Consider the following 15,017-nt stretch of genomic DNA (forward strand, 5'->3'; position numbering starts at 1 on the left):
TAACTCTCCATTCCTAGACTTACAAAACAGTCCCTCTCGTTGGTGGACATTCCTATTCTTTGGTGATCTTGTATTTGTTTTCGGAGGTGTGGTGGACAGAATAATGGTCCCCCAAAGTCGCCCACATCCAAATCCCTGGAAATTGTAAATATGATACCTTACATGGTTCAAGGGCCCCTGCAGTTGTGATTAGAGACCTTGAGAGAAGGGATTATCCTGGATTATTTGATGGAACAAGGGTCCTTCTAAGAGGAAGGCAAGTCAAAGGCAGAAGTAGAGGATGTGACACAGGAAGCTGAGGTTGGAGTGATGCAAGAAAGGGGCCATGAGCCAAGGACAGTAACTCAGTCTTAGAAGCTGGAAAAGGCAGGGAAACAGATTCTCACTAGAGCCTCTAGAAAGGCTTGATTTTTAGCCCATAAGACTCATTTTGGATTTCTGACCTCTAGAATTACAAGAGAATAAATTTGTGTTTTAAGCTGCTGAATTTATGGTGATTCATTACAATGGCAATAAGAAACTAATACAGGGTTGGTTTTTAATTTTTTGACTTATTCTTTAACTGCTGCCCTGAAGTGAGAATTTCACCCAAAGCAGGTTTTCTTCCTGCACTTGAAGCCAGGAGTAGGACAAGGAGAAAAATCTTAGAATGCCGACGATGAATTCAGGGTTGTTGAGGTAAAAGGGTGCTTGCAGCCTCACTCACTGTCCCAGCTCTCAGGTTATCTCTTGGGCTGGGGTTTTCTTCCTCTTTAACCCTTTATCTGCTTTCTGTCTGTTCCTTTCCTCAGGAAATCCGACAGCTACAGCAGAAACAGGCGAGTTCTATCAGGGAGATTTCCGATCTTCAGGAAACAATAGAGTGGAAAGACAAAAAGATAGGGGTAGGATTCTCAAGTCTTGAAAATGTACTCAAATGGGCAGCCTGCTTAGCAAATAGAGTTTTTTCAGAGTCTTTAGTTTGCAAAACCGCTTGTCTGAGTATGCATGCAACTCCCACATGACACAAAGTTGTATTAATTTATTTAATTTTATTAAGTAGTGAATACACTAACTTATCCAAATTGATATGAACTTGGAATGTGACATGGTCCGTCCACGCAGGGTCTTGTGAATGCGTAGCCGTGCTGTCTGCCTGCCCCGTGGGTGGGCCGGGCCAGTGGTTGGTGAAACACCTGGAGTGAGGAGGGCGCTCCGGGGAGGTCTGATGTGTGCAAGGCCAGACTTCTTGGGATTAACTGCCTGGCGGTGCTTTGAGAAAAAAATCTAAGCACCACCTGGCAGATATCCCCACCTTGAAATCTTCCCCAGGGAAGGCCTCCACATACCCTTCTCCCTCCACAAGAAGAGAAGAGGCAGTTCTACACTTAGAATTGAAGAATAGGGGGAACAGAACCCCACAAAGTAACTGTTGTGATTCATAACGACAAATGGTTTCCCCAAAATAGTGATTCATACACCCAGCTCTGATAAAGACGTCGAGATACTTGTACAAACTGTCGGCACATGGACTCAACAAGCCACACCGTGTTTCCACTGTCGTGCTCATCAGCACTTAGGATTGTGTGTATGTGTATGCACGCATGCACACTTTAGGACCACTTTGTTTATCTGAGACGATGGATACCAAGAATCAATGTGTAAAAATAGCCTAAATGGGCCGGGCGCGGTGGCTCAAGCCTGTAATCCCAGCACTTTGGGAGGCCGAGGCGGGCGGATCACGAGGTCAGGAGATCGAGACCATCCTGGCGAACACGGTGAAACCCCGTCTCTACTAAAAAATACAAAAAACTAGCCGGGCGAGGTGGCGGGCGCCTGTAGTCCCAGCTACTGGGGAGGCTGAGGCAGGAGAATGGCGGGAACCCGGGAGGCGGAGCCTGCAGTGAGCTGAGATCCGGCCACTGCACTCCAGCCTGGGCGGCAGAGCGAGACTCCGTCTCAAAAAAAAAAAAAAAAAAATAGCCTAAATGGCTGCGACAGCTGTTCTGGGAGGTGCTTAAGCAATCCTTTTTCTTTATTGATCCCTCATTCAAGTGGAGACTTTGCTTAACTCTAACGCAGCTGTGAACACGCAGACAAAGCTAGAAAGTGATGCAAATATAGTAACCTCTGGGACCCCGTGCTGTGTTTGTGTGCTTCAGAATGCGCATGTCTTTCATGGAGTATGAACAGTAACATTTCTTGGATTATATATACTAAGTGAAAAGCTTAATACTTGGATTTTGTTAGTATCTTTAGGCAGAGTCTCTTTAACATCTAGAGTCCACTAGTGTTTTAGATAGTAGAAGCCTCCTCTGGTTCCCGCTTCTGAAGTAACTTGCTCGTCTCTGCAAATCTTCTTTCTCTTGGCTCTGCTGCACACTCAGGCGTTAGAGAGGCAGAAAGAGTTCTTTGATTCCGTAAGGAGTGAACGGGATGATCTTAGAGAAGAAGTAGTCATGCTGAAAGAGGAATTAAAGGTATGAAGCCAAAGTACAGTTTTATAAAAAAAAAAAAAATCCAAGTGACAACAGCAAATTTTGGGATTCTGTGAATATGTGTGTACATAATTAATTTTATGTCATTGAGCTTAGTTCTGTTAATAATTCATATCTTGGGTTAACTGACACCGATGAGATGTAAAATAAATGTAGATTCAGTGGGTGGTGCCCAAGGTCTTTTGATGTTAATAAACATAGCTGATCTTGAACGCAAGAATTTTTTGATATATTATCTAAATTTTTCTCATACTCATTAGTAAATTCTCCAGGATATTACTCAGACTTAGAGAATTAATTTGCCTCTTTTTATTAAAACCCCCAATTTAAGGACTTCTCTAGATGAACAGTGACTTGGGTAAGTGGTTTGAGCAAGGATCCCGCTAATTAGACTTTGAGACCCTACTAGATTACAGGTGGAAGAAGGTTCCCTGTCCTTTGTGGGCCATGCTAAGGCGTCTTCATGGGCTGCTTGACACAGGTGAAGTGCCAATGACAGCACTCTGGGTGGGGGTTTCCTGAACTGTCACCATCTGCTGCTTGGCCTCCAGGGTCAAAGCCAGAGCAGTGAGCCAGCCAGGTACAGGCTTAGAGCTAAGATTCGTAATTCTGCTCCTCAAAGAGGCGATCAGTACAGGGCAGTTCCTCACACACAAGGGAGAGAGACGCGGGCGGCAGGAGGGCGTGGGTGAGTGATGTCTGCAGTTGCGAAGTGCCGCTGTTTTCAGTGAATTCTGTTTCTTTTGAATATACTGAACGTTCTAGCCACCTCTTAATTCCTTCTTTAACGTAAGTTTCATATGCCCCTTTCAGAACATGGATATATTTCTTTCTTTATCTGGCTCTGCTTTTTAAAGAATGCAACCAGGGTTTTAAAATGAAAGGTTGCATGACAGTGACTTGCTTACCGCTCCACTTCACTTGGGGGCAGCCCACAGGCCACTACCTGTAGTTGAAAAGGATGCCTGGTGGAAGTAGCTTGTCACCAGCAAAGGAAGGCATGGATTGGAACATCTGAGAAAGAAGTAGCCTTTAGAGGACGATATCCCAGATTTGTGTGTGTTGACCGAATATTTACGAGCGCTGCACCCTAGCAGTTCTCTGTCTCTGTGGAGTTACCCTGTACTTCAGGAAAAAATGGTTTTCTTTTCCTTTTTGTTAGTTGTATTAAAGCAGAGTTTAACCTAATATCACTGAGTAAATATTACGATGAGCCTATTTTTGTTCCCAGAAACACGGAATAATCCTAAATTCAGAAATAGCTACCAATGGAGAGACTTCTGACACTCTCAATAATGTTGGATACCAAGGTCCTACCAAGATGACGAAAGAAGAGTTAAATGCCCTCAAGTCGACAGGGGATGGGACCCTAGGTAAGTATTTGCTTTCCTTCGGCTTCTTCCGCCTTTCCACTCAGCATTGGTTCACCCTCCATGCGCTGTTGGGGTTGGAGCCACTGTCACTGCTGGGTTAACAGTCACCGGCATGCCATTTGTTTCATCACTTCATGGTAATTTCCTTACCACCGGTGTGGTCATCCACGTGCTGTCTGGCATGCATCTCTGTGTCGTGCACCATCAGTGGCTCAAGTATATCTTTTCTTTTGCTGCTCAAAGCTACCAAGCAAGACTGTGAAGGCAAGGAAAGTGGTCTCAAAATTAAGTAACAATGTGGAGAGTACTATTTGGTTTTCCTCAGACACATATATATCTGTACATATAAAGTGTGGCTTTTTAAACTGATTCTGTGACAGAATTATCAAAAGATCAGAATAGTCGAGGCTGTCAAGTCAGTAAGTTGGCCATATTTGCAAGCCAACCTCGACATCCTGGAAAGCATTCAGCGTTTTGAGGGCACGGGGTGCCTGTGGACAGCAGGTCCATCTGTGTTGCCGTTTTCAAGCCACGCTCGAGGCGGGCGGGCGGCCGTGGTAGGGGTGTAGCCGTGCTGAGAGTCTGAGTATGCCCACTTTGTCAGAGGAGATCCTCCTTTGTATGCCATGTGTTTGCTTCTGAAAGAATATAAAACTGGGGAATCCAGTAGATTAGAGGAGTATCTTATACCATTTTCAATGACCTGATTTGTCATAATTTGTCATAAGAGTTGGCTTTGGGAGGAACCTTCAGATTCTGGCGTGCAACTGAAGTTGCAGCATGCAAGTGAGGCCTCATCTGTCACTGGTCACCCTCTGCATTCCAGTGTTTCACAAGGAGGCTGGAATAAGGTCAGGGTCCATGACTTTTCATTTTAATTTAGAAACTTTCATCTTACTTCTTTTTATTTATGGAAACGTAGACACCTCCAGGCCCCATCTTCTCAGGACTTGTATTCCAGGGAGATACCTCATTCATTATCTTTATGACTATTAAAGAAACACAGCTCTTTTCAATTGTGTAAAAAAGTTGTGGCCAAGTGCAGTGGCTCACACTTCTAATCCCAATGCTGCAGGTGCCAAGACTGGAGGATCATTTGAGACCAGGAATTCCAGGCCAGCCTGGCAACATAGCAAGATTCCATCTCTAGATATGTATATAATTGTTGAAAAAAGATAAATAAATTAATTTCCATCATACCTTTATATGAGCTACCCAAACAGCTAGGAATTTGATTATGCTGCTGTTACTAAATCTTTGATAACCATTGTGAGATGTTTAAAGAACCAGAAATGTCAGTTTTGAAAGTGGCCTTCAAATGACTTTTGATCACACATTCCTTCGGTAAATAATTGTAGGAACTTTCCAATATATATGTTTATTTTAAATCTATATATGTATACTGTTTCATTAGTATAAAATGTACATTATAAAGCATATAAAAACATATGCAAAGAAGTTTTAGAGTAAAACTCTAAATAGAATTCCTAATATTTCCTCCATTTTCCCTGGGATACGGGCACCCCACTATGGAGACCACTGGGCTATAAAATTATCTAGCTTTGACTTTCAGTAACATAGTACTATATCTAATCTGCTGCGGTTTTGTTTGGAGAATCCAAAAATTCCAAAACAGTTTGATGTTCTTTAGACGATGAATAATTTATTTAATTTAGTGGTCGTCTTGATCTTTCAACATTTGCCTCCTGCTGGTCCTCTCTCCCTAGTCCCTTAGGGAGTGGAGCAGAGGTATCAGGGCATGGACACAGGGTGTTTTCTCAGGAAGACAATGGTTGAGTGGCAGAAGCTGGATTTCTTTTCATATGAGCTATTTCAAAAGCATCTTCCTTGAGATTGACCTTGAGGCTGCATTTCTAAAAGTGCACTTAATATTCTTTGAAAAAATTACTTGCAAGCTGCTTTTAGGGCTGTGTGACATGCAGTGCAGTTTGACAGCTGCAAAAATACAAGTTGTCAAGTTGTGTGTTGAGAAGTGAGAGTGGGGAATTGCACCTTCAGTGCGTTCCTAAACCCATCATTGTGGATTGTTTGGCTGCCTGATCCAGAGTTCTTTCTATTTGTCAAAACTTAACTTCACCTTTAAAAATCTGTCCACACAAGATGGCACCAGCAGCCACTCTGGCCTTTGATGTGGTGGCAGTGGCCCTCACTGACCCAAAATTTGCTAATGCAACTGCTGCTTTGCCGCACAGAACTGGCAAAGGCTTGTTTCTCATGACTCTTTGATGACTCTCTTTAGGAATAGGGGTGGGTGGGATTTAGAACATGTATTTACATTCTAATGTAAATTATGTGGCCGCCACATCATGGGGTCCCTTCAATTTTCTCAATGGTCTTTTAGGAAGAGCCAGTGAAGTGGAGGTGAAAAATGAAATCGTGGCGAATGTGGGGAAAAGAGAAATCTTGCACAATACTGAGAAAGAACAACACACAGAGGACACAGTGAAAGATTGTGTGGACATAGAGGTATTCCCTGCTGGAGAGAATACCGAGGACCAGAAATCCTCTGAAGACACTGCCCCATTCCTAGGAACCTTAGCAGGTGCTACGTATGAGGAACAGGTTCAAAACCAAATTCTAGAGAGCACTTCTCTCCCTGAAAACCCAGCACAGGCTGAGTCAGATGAGGTCATGGGTGCACCAGATGACAGGACCAGAACTCCCCTTGAGCCATCCAGCTGTTGGAATGACTTAGATGGCGGGAACCACACAGGGAATGTGGGAGAGGCAGCGGCGACTCAGGTTGGAGAGCAGGCAGGCACAGTGGCCTCGTGTCCTTTAGGGCATAGTGATGACACAGTTTATCATGATGACAAATGTACAGTAGAGGTCCCCCAAGAGTTAGAGACAAGCACAGGGCATAGTTTAGAGAAAGAATTCACCAACCAGGAAGCAGCTGAGCCCAAGGAGGTTCCAGTGCAGAGTACAGAAGTAGGTAGGGATCACAACGAAGAAGAGGGTGAAGAAACAGTATTAAGGGATGAGAAACCAATCAAGACAGAAGTTCCTGGTTCTCCAGCAGGAACTGAGAGCAATGGTCAGGAAGCGACAGGTCCGAGTACAGTAGACACTCAAAGTGAATCCTTAGATATGAAAGAGCCTGAGGAAGAAAAGAATGACCAACAGGGAGAGGCATTGGACTCATCGCAGAAGAAGACAAAGAACAAGAAAAAGAAAAACAAGAAGAAAAAATCCCCAGTACCTGTAGAAACCCTTAAAGATGTTAAAAAAGAGTTAACTTATCAGAACACAGATTTAAGTGAAATTAAGGAAGAAGAGCAGGTAAAGTCTACTGACAGAAAGTCCGCAGTGGAAGCCCAAAACGAGGCGCCTGAAAATCCAAAACAGAAAATTGCGGCAGAAAGCAGTGAAAATGCTGATTGTCCGGAGAATCCTAAAATTAAGTTGGCTGGAAAACTTGACCAAGAAGGCGATGATGTAAAAACAGCAGCTGAGGTGGTACTAGCTGATGGAGACACATTAGATTTTGAGGATGACACAGTTCAGTCATTAGGCCCGAGGGCTGGTGGTGAAGAATTAGATGACGGTGTTGCAAAAGATAATGCTAAAACAGATGGTGCCACTCAAAGCAGTCCCCTAGAAGCAGAGAGCGAAGACGCAGATAGCTGCGCCCTGCCCGAAAATGAAAGTCCCTCACAGGACATTAGCGATGCCTGTGAAGCAGAAAGTACAGAGAGGTGTGGGATGTCAGAACATCCAAGTCAGACTGTCAGGAAAGCTTTAGACAGCAGTAGCCTAGAAAATGATGACTTGTCAGCACCGGGAGGAGAGCCGGGGGACTTCAATCCAGAAAGCAGAGAAGATACCAGAGGAGGGAATGAGAAGGGCAAAAGCAAAGAAGACTGTACCATGTCCTAAGCTGAGGCAGGCGGCAGGTGTGGTGCCCAGGAAGTCTGAGTGTGAGGGGCTCTTTTCTCCACTGCCAATGTAAGTAGAATGTTATAAATTCATAGAGGTGCACTGTATGCCAATCACCAGGTGATCTACTGCTTTAAGTTATAGACTGTTACTTGTAGATTTCCATGTAATCATTGAGGTTATCACCCAGATTAGAAAGACATATTTGTTATCAGTGTATGTTCTAATTGAGAGCATTCCAGTAGTATCAAACAATAATGTCTACTGTTTATAGTCCACTTAATAAAAATAGAAGCATTTACCATTTGCCTTAGGCTGATAGGAATGTGGATATTCTTGACCAAATATATCAGCATCTAGTTGAAATGACCAAATAGCATTCTTAGACTTATGTATTATGAATATAATTGATATTTAAATTAATGTCTTGTTCACATATGTGTATTTTCATATTTGATTTTTAAATGTACATTATAACCTGTATGGTATTTTATGTAAAGGGGATAAACAGCCAAATAGCAAATAGGTCACTGAATGATAAGATTTGCACCTTAGAACAATAGTCATTTTAAGGATAACAAGTAAACGTCTGAAAGCACGAGGGGCTTTGTTTGCCTTCACCTCATAGAAGTCTTTGATCTTGAACCAATGCTTTTGGATCTCATTGTTGATATACCTGAATTTACTCTGTAGGAGATTTTAACTTCACTTCATGCTGATGATGTATCAATTTCATTTTATAGAAAGATTTAAAGTTTTTTTCTGGTAGTGATATATGTCAAATTACATTTCCTACTGCAGTATTTGAGCAGGGACAGTCATTTTTTAAATGTTTTTGGCTGGGCGCGGTGGCTCACGCCTGTAATCTCAGCACGTTGGGAGGCCGAGGCAGGTGGATCACCTGAGGTCAGGAGTTTGAGGCCAGCCTGGCCAACATGGTGAAACCCTGTCTGTACTAAAAATACAAAAAATTAGCCAGGCGTGGTGGTGGGTGCCTGTAATCCCCGCCATTCTGGAGGCTGAGGCCGGAGAATCGCTTGAACCTGCGAGGCAGAAATTGCAGTGAGCCGAGATCAAGCCGTTGTACTCCAGCCTAGACAACAAGAGCGAAACTCTGTCAAAAAAAAAAACAACACAAAACAATGTTTTCACGCCTGTAACCCTAGCACATTGGGAAGCCAAGATGGGAGGATCACTTGAGGCCAGGAGTTCAAGGCTGCAGTGAGCTATGATTGCACCACGGTACTCTAGCCTGGGAGACAGAGTGAGACCCTGTCTCTTAAAAAAAAAAAAAAAAAAAAGATTTTGAACCTTAAAATTACTTCTCTTTGTTTGAATTTCTAATCGTCATTCAAAAGAGCAGTAAAAAAGGTTACTTGTTCTTGTACAAACTACTAATTAGACTATAGTAGAATATTTTAAAGAGCTGAATCACTTTTGGTATTTTGGTATAAATATTTTCATTTGTTATGTCCCAGTGTATTCTTATTGGAAAATTTGTGTTTTGATCTGCCTGAAGAAAATATCTGTTTTCTATATAAAGAAACATTTAAAAAATAATTGTAAAGTTAGATTTAAAATTGTAAAATATAAAATCACAAAGGAATGTACCTTATGAATGTTGACATTTTATGAAATTATGTGGATTCATATTACTGTTACAAGATAGAATTTAATGCAAAAAGACCAAAACCTCAATAAAATTTGAGGAAAACGTAAGTGTTATTATGTAACTGAAATAAAAACATTTTATAATTGTACAAGACTGTGGTTCCACTCTTTGGGCTGCTTGAAGTCTGAGTCTGACTACTGTTGTATGTAATACCACCTTTCCAGTAATACCTGCTTGCGGGTTGCTGATTCCCATTGGGGTCCTGTGGAAGACCCACACCTGATGCCCATCCTCAGTAAGGAATGCACTTCCCTCCTGGCATCGAGCCTGGGGCTAGCATGAGCATTACTGGGAGAATTGAGACTATCGTCCCGCACCATCTCCTGTGATCTGTGGTTCTAATGTGCAGCCTCAGTTGAAAACGGTCTTCATCTGTTGCTGTGCTTGAATGCACCAATACTTAGAATGTTTTGAAGAGTATGATGAAAATGGAAAAAACCTTGACTATTTCTGCCCAAGTGTCCTGAAGTGGAGGATGGTAGGGATGATAAATGCTTGCTAGGAAATCAAGTCCAAGGGCTCTATAGGACTTCACAGGGTTTTAGTTTATGTCTCTAACTTTAGCAAAGCTGCATTCATATTGGAATGCATACTGGAAACAGCTCTCATTCCTACCTTTAAAGGGCTCTTGGAAAGCAGTTCAACAACCAAGGTCACTAAATGGTGAGATCATCAAGCCATTTTAAGTTCTTTCCCATGTTATTCACCAGCACCCTGCAGGACGTTGGGCACATGTCACATCCCTCAGCTCAGCCATCCAGCTGTCTCAGTGATTCACCACTCATTTGTTTAATTAATTAACAGGTTTGATCACTTTGTACATGGAAGGCACTGTACCATTGAACAAGCGGCTAGGACCCAGCCCTCCAGTAGGGAATGGGCAGCTGAAAATCCATGAGCAAAAAAGAAGGAAAAAGAAAGACTTCTGAGGAGCCAAGCCATTTCTCGATGATTTCAGAGCCTTCGTTCTGAGCATCAGTTATCTGCTCTCCAGTGTAATGACTTTATAGCCAAGCACAGTAATTGACATTACTGTGAAGGCTCTTAACTTACCAAGAAATGGTTAAGGCTGGGCACATTGGCTCATGCCTATAATCCCAGCAGTTTGGGAGGCCGAGGTAGGTGGATCACTTGAGCCCAGGAGTTCAAGCCCAGCCTGGGCAACATGGTGAAAGTCCATCTCTACAAAAAAAATATACAATTAGCCAGGCATGGTGGCATGTGCATGTAGTCCCAGCTACTTAGGAGGCAGAGGTGGGAGAAACATCTGAGCCTGGGAGGTCGAGGCTGCAGTGAGTTATGATCACACCACTGTACTCCATCCTGGGCAATGGAGTGAAACCCTGTCTCAAAAAAAATGAAAGAAAAAAAGAGAAAGTTGACTTAGCTATACTCCATGTAAGAAGGTATAGAAATATATAGGGCAATTTAGAAAGATTATAGCGTCAAAAGATTCAAACTCAGAAAAGAATCGAAAGGTTGCCTTCCAGCCATATCCCCAGAGGAACCTAGACCACTGGGGTTTCACTATCATACAGAATAGAGAAAAACATTGGTTACTGACACCTGAAATCAAAAAGCATGGATATTTTTCAGTCCCAAACCCGAACATAGCTCCCATATATAAATGTAAATCTTCCTTCAAAAGTATAATTAAGTATAATTATGGGTGTCTGTCAAAAATGCAGAGGAAGATGGATTTTGAATTATAGGTTGTTATACAAAGGTTGGACAGCAATCAAGTTTTTAAACAGTTTTCAAGAATGACCCTAAAAGAGATGTATGACCTTGGTCACTTTCCATAGTTTTTAATATTTGCAGTTAACAGAAGACCTAATGACCTGACACTTAAGTTTCCACTATCACTAGAACCCTGAATGCTAATTCTGGGGAGTTTAGATGGTTTGGGGTTCCTGTTTTCTGTTGATAGACTCCCTTTCTGGGAGACCACCCCATAACCCTGTACAGCATGCCACCCATGGCCACCCGTCAAGGGAACACAACAGTAAGATTTGTTCCAGACGTCTGGGCCCCTAAGGGAAAGGGAGGGGTGTTTGTGTGCGCATGTATTATGTTCAGAATATGTACTTGTTCAGTGTGATAGTTGTACATGGAGAAAACTTGGTCTTTCAAGAAGAAAATCCTTTTGTTCTCTTTGTCCCTATCTACTGCCTCTCTTAAATATTTTTCAACATGTGAATGGTTGGTGGCTCATACAGGGAAAAATTTCCCAATTATGCAGACATTATAAGTCTACCAGTGATGTGCCACTATTTATTCAACAAATTGGACTTGGTGGTTTTTAACGCTGTGAAAACTAGTACTCTTATTTTCTTCATGTCAAATTATTTTGCTTCATTTCTTTTTCTGTTTTCTTCAAACTCTTTCGTTCTTGTTTTCTTCTCCAAGTCTCCTTTAAAATTTCTCTTCCTTAAAAGTTTCTTCTCTCTCTATTTTTAATATTCTCACTATACAACTCAATGTCAGTTTACCTATATCGATTTTGCTTGCGCTCTTATTACATTTTAACAGTTACTTTCTAGTGCTTATCTAGAATATTTGAAGTTTTCTAGAAGAAAACAATAATTTACTATAGATACTTGAGCTTCAAGATCACATTCTGATATATTCAGTGTTTCTTATGATGCCTGTAGTTTTTGTATGTAGGAGTATTAAAACATGTAAGAAAATGAATGTGATACTGGACAAAAGAATCAGGTTTATAACTGCAAACATCTTTTTTTCAGTGTTGGGTGGGTTACGGGAGGGAAAGAGTAAAACATCTGTCAGAAGTAATTTGACTATAAATTAAAATAACTCAAAAGGATGATAAATTTAATTTATATTGTGCTTAATATTATCTGGTGTTTTACTGTGCCTTTCAAAACAACAACTTAGGATCTTCGGAAAACATAATTAGAGAAAAATGTAACTTGGATTAGCATGTGGCTAGATGATTTTTTAAATGAAAATGAAGATGCATTTTATATGAATTATTTTCTTTTCACATGGCTAATCAAGGTTAGTTGTTCATTCTGCGAAGAATCTGGAGGTAGGCCGCGTGAGAGCAGCGTCCCAGTGGGCTAAGAGCTTTGAGTCAGGGTCTGACTCAGAGGTGTGAGTTTAGATCTGAAAAAATAGTGGGTGCCCGTTAGGGGCATGTTCCTGTGGTTGGGCTGCAAGGCCTTAAGAAAATTGCTTAGTGGTTCTGGGCCTCTGAGCCTCATCTATAGAAGGAGGCTGTAATGAAGCCCACCCTTAGGGCTTCCAGGGCTGAAACAAGCTAATGATGTCAAAGCTGCTAGAACAGTACCTGTGTCAGAGTGAGTGTGTAGCATACGTTATCACTGTCATCACTCCAGCATTCTGACTGTGCCTTTACACTAGTGTGGGATTTTGCCCAAACCTCTAAACCCTCCCCAAGCTGTGGTTTCCCCCACCCAGTCCGAAGACCGTAGTACTTGACCCTCCTTCAGAGAGATGTTTGGGTAATTTATAGACACTTAACATTTATGCATCTTTATATATCAGGGGTGGGAGGAATTACAGACACTTAAACCATTACTGCCTTCTTCCTCAAAAGAAGAACACCTTTGATAACTGGGTTAGCAGAGGTGTTAGTGGACTTAGGGTTGTAAACAGATAGTCACAGCACTGACATCGATGAGTCCATGAGAGACATTAGAAAGATAAAGAAATCTGGGATGTAAACTTGGAAAGGCGAGGCTGTTCAAAATGTTGGTGCTATTGAACTGTGATTCTCAGTGTTTGTACATTGCTAATGATGTTAAACCATGAAGCTGTGAGATCTTGTGTTGCAGTGTGGTTTGGCCCTAGCGTTCTTGCATGCTAACCTAAGGTAGAAGATTAGCAGCCTGTTTGCATGCAGCCGGATGCTGCCCCTGACGTGAAGCATGTTCTGGGAGGTTGACCCAACCCCCCTTGGCTGAATTCTTCCCCCGTCCTGTCTGTGGCCTCATTCACCGTGGTACGTGTATAACTACTTCCATCATTCATTTCACTAACCTGAACGATCATTCTTCAGTTTAGCAATGTGCTGAAAGGCGCGGCACGGATTCACCTAAACCTGTGTCTTTCTGATTTCTTTAGATATTAGGTTGAAAAAGCTGGTTGATGAACGGGAATGCTTATTGGAACAGGTAACAATCTTTTATTACTTTACCGGTTCTTGAACAGGGCACCTGAAACCACCTGCCCATCCTTCCTTCTTGCTTACTCAGAAAACCCCGAAGTTAATCATGCCTGAAAGTCATTATCAAGCCAACTGGTGTTCTTAAGATTGTTATCCAAATAGAACATCAAAGTTAATATTTTCATCCAAAGAGAACATCCTGAGTCACACGAGGTTTAATGAGGATGTCTCAAAGGCCCAAAGCCATGGAACTGAATTTGGTACATTTTACTGAATTGCTACTTAAATATAAATATCAATCATTAATAATATTAATGATTAACCATTGAGAGGCAAGGGCATTACTGAGTCATTCCAAATAGCACTTCCCTTGTCCATATGGGTTGTTTGTCCATAAAAGTCAGGTTTGTACTCTTGGTGAGCAGCATCCCTCTCTCACCGGTATTTCTTTGTTACAGCTCAACAAAATTGTTTTAACCATGTTTATCTTCATTGCTCTCTCCTACCTCAAGAAGTAGCGGGCCAGGTGCAGTGGCTCACACCTCTAATCCTAGCACTTTGGGAGGCCGAGGCAGGTGGATCACTTGAGGTCAGGAGGTCAAGAGCAGCCTGCCAACATGGTGAAACCCCATCTCTACTAAAAATACAAAAAGTAGCCACGCGTGATGGTGGGCGCCCGTAATCCCAGCTACTCAGGAGGCTGAGGCAAGAAAATCGCTTGAACACAGGAAGCAGAGGTTGCAGTGAGCCAAGACTGCACCGCTGCACTTCAGGCTGGGTGACAGAGCAAGATTCCATCTCAAAAACAAAGAAATACTGAACAGTTGTCCTATTTTGGATCTTTTCATATGCAGGATAGTGATTACATCACTCTACAACCACTTTCCTCTAATTTCTCCTCATAAGCCTAATCAAATATATTTGCCTTACTTTCTACCATTCTGTTGAAGATTCTCCGAAAATTGGAGAAAGCACTAAAGATGGTAGGAAGATTCCCCTGAAGTTCCTATGATCTTTTGAAAATATGCGTTCATGAGTTCTATACTTACTTCCTTAAAGCAGCATGCACTTTTGGTTTGTTTTTAATTAGGGGTCTCCTATGCTTGATGTGTGGAATAGGAAGGCAGGCGATCACCTGCAACAATTTTCATAGATTGAAAGTTAAACATGAAAAGCCCCCGGAGACCCCACCAACTAGATGCCAGAAAGTTCTGCAGTCATTGACTGTTAACTGCAATTCCAACTATACGGTCAGCCCTCCACATCCATGGGTTCCATGTCCATGGATTCAACCAACACAGATTGAAATATTTAAAAAAAAAAACTATAAATTCCACAAAGTTCCAAAAAGCAAAACTTGAATTTGCCCTGCACGGAGTCCTGCACTGAATCCACGCGAATGAAGTGAGTTGTAGGCGTTGTATTGGGTGTTAAAAGGAATC

General features: G+C 42.0%; 1 protein-coding gene across 37 annotated transcripts in view; it reads left to right on the forward strand.

Moving 5' to 3' along the window:
- The window catches only part of LOC105473834 (LRR binding FLII interacting protein 1), a 170,549-nt gene that overhangs the window by 139,550 nt on the left and 15,982 nt on the right, over positions 1-15,017 (forward strand). For 24 of the 37 annotated variants that reach the window (XM_011727913.3, XM_071073662.1, XM_011727916.3 and 21 more), the window contains 4 exons: positions 792-884; positions 2,367-2,459; positions 3,709-3,850; positions 6,213-8,883. In XM_011727913.3, coding sequence (XP_011726215.1) covers positions 792-884; positions 2,367-2,459; positions 3,709-3,850; positions 6,213-7,750 — 1,866 coding nt within the window. In that variant the 3' untranslated portion in view covers positions 7,751-8,883. Of the gene's footprint in view, positions 1-791; positions 885-2,366; positions 2,460-3,708; positions 3,851-6,212; positions 8,884-13,532; positions 13,583-15,017 lie in introns of those variants that run through there. The other 13 variants (XM_071073664.1, XM_071073666.1, XM_011727936.3 and 10 more) reach the window with 4 other exon arrangements.

This window comes from Macaca nemestrina, chromosome 11 (assembly GCF_043159975.1).
Source record: "Macaca nemestrina isolate mMacNem1 chromosome 11, mMacNem.hap1, whole genome shotgun sequence".
In the NCBI taxonomy this organism is placed as follows: domain Eukaryota; kingdom Metazoa; phylum Chordata; class Mammalia; order Primates; family Cercopithecidae; genus Macaca; species Macaca nemestrina.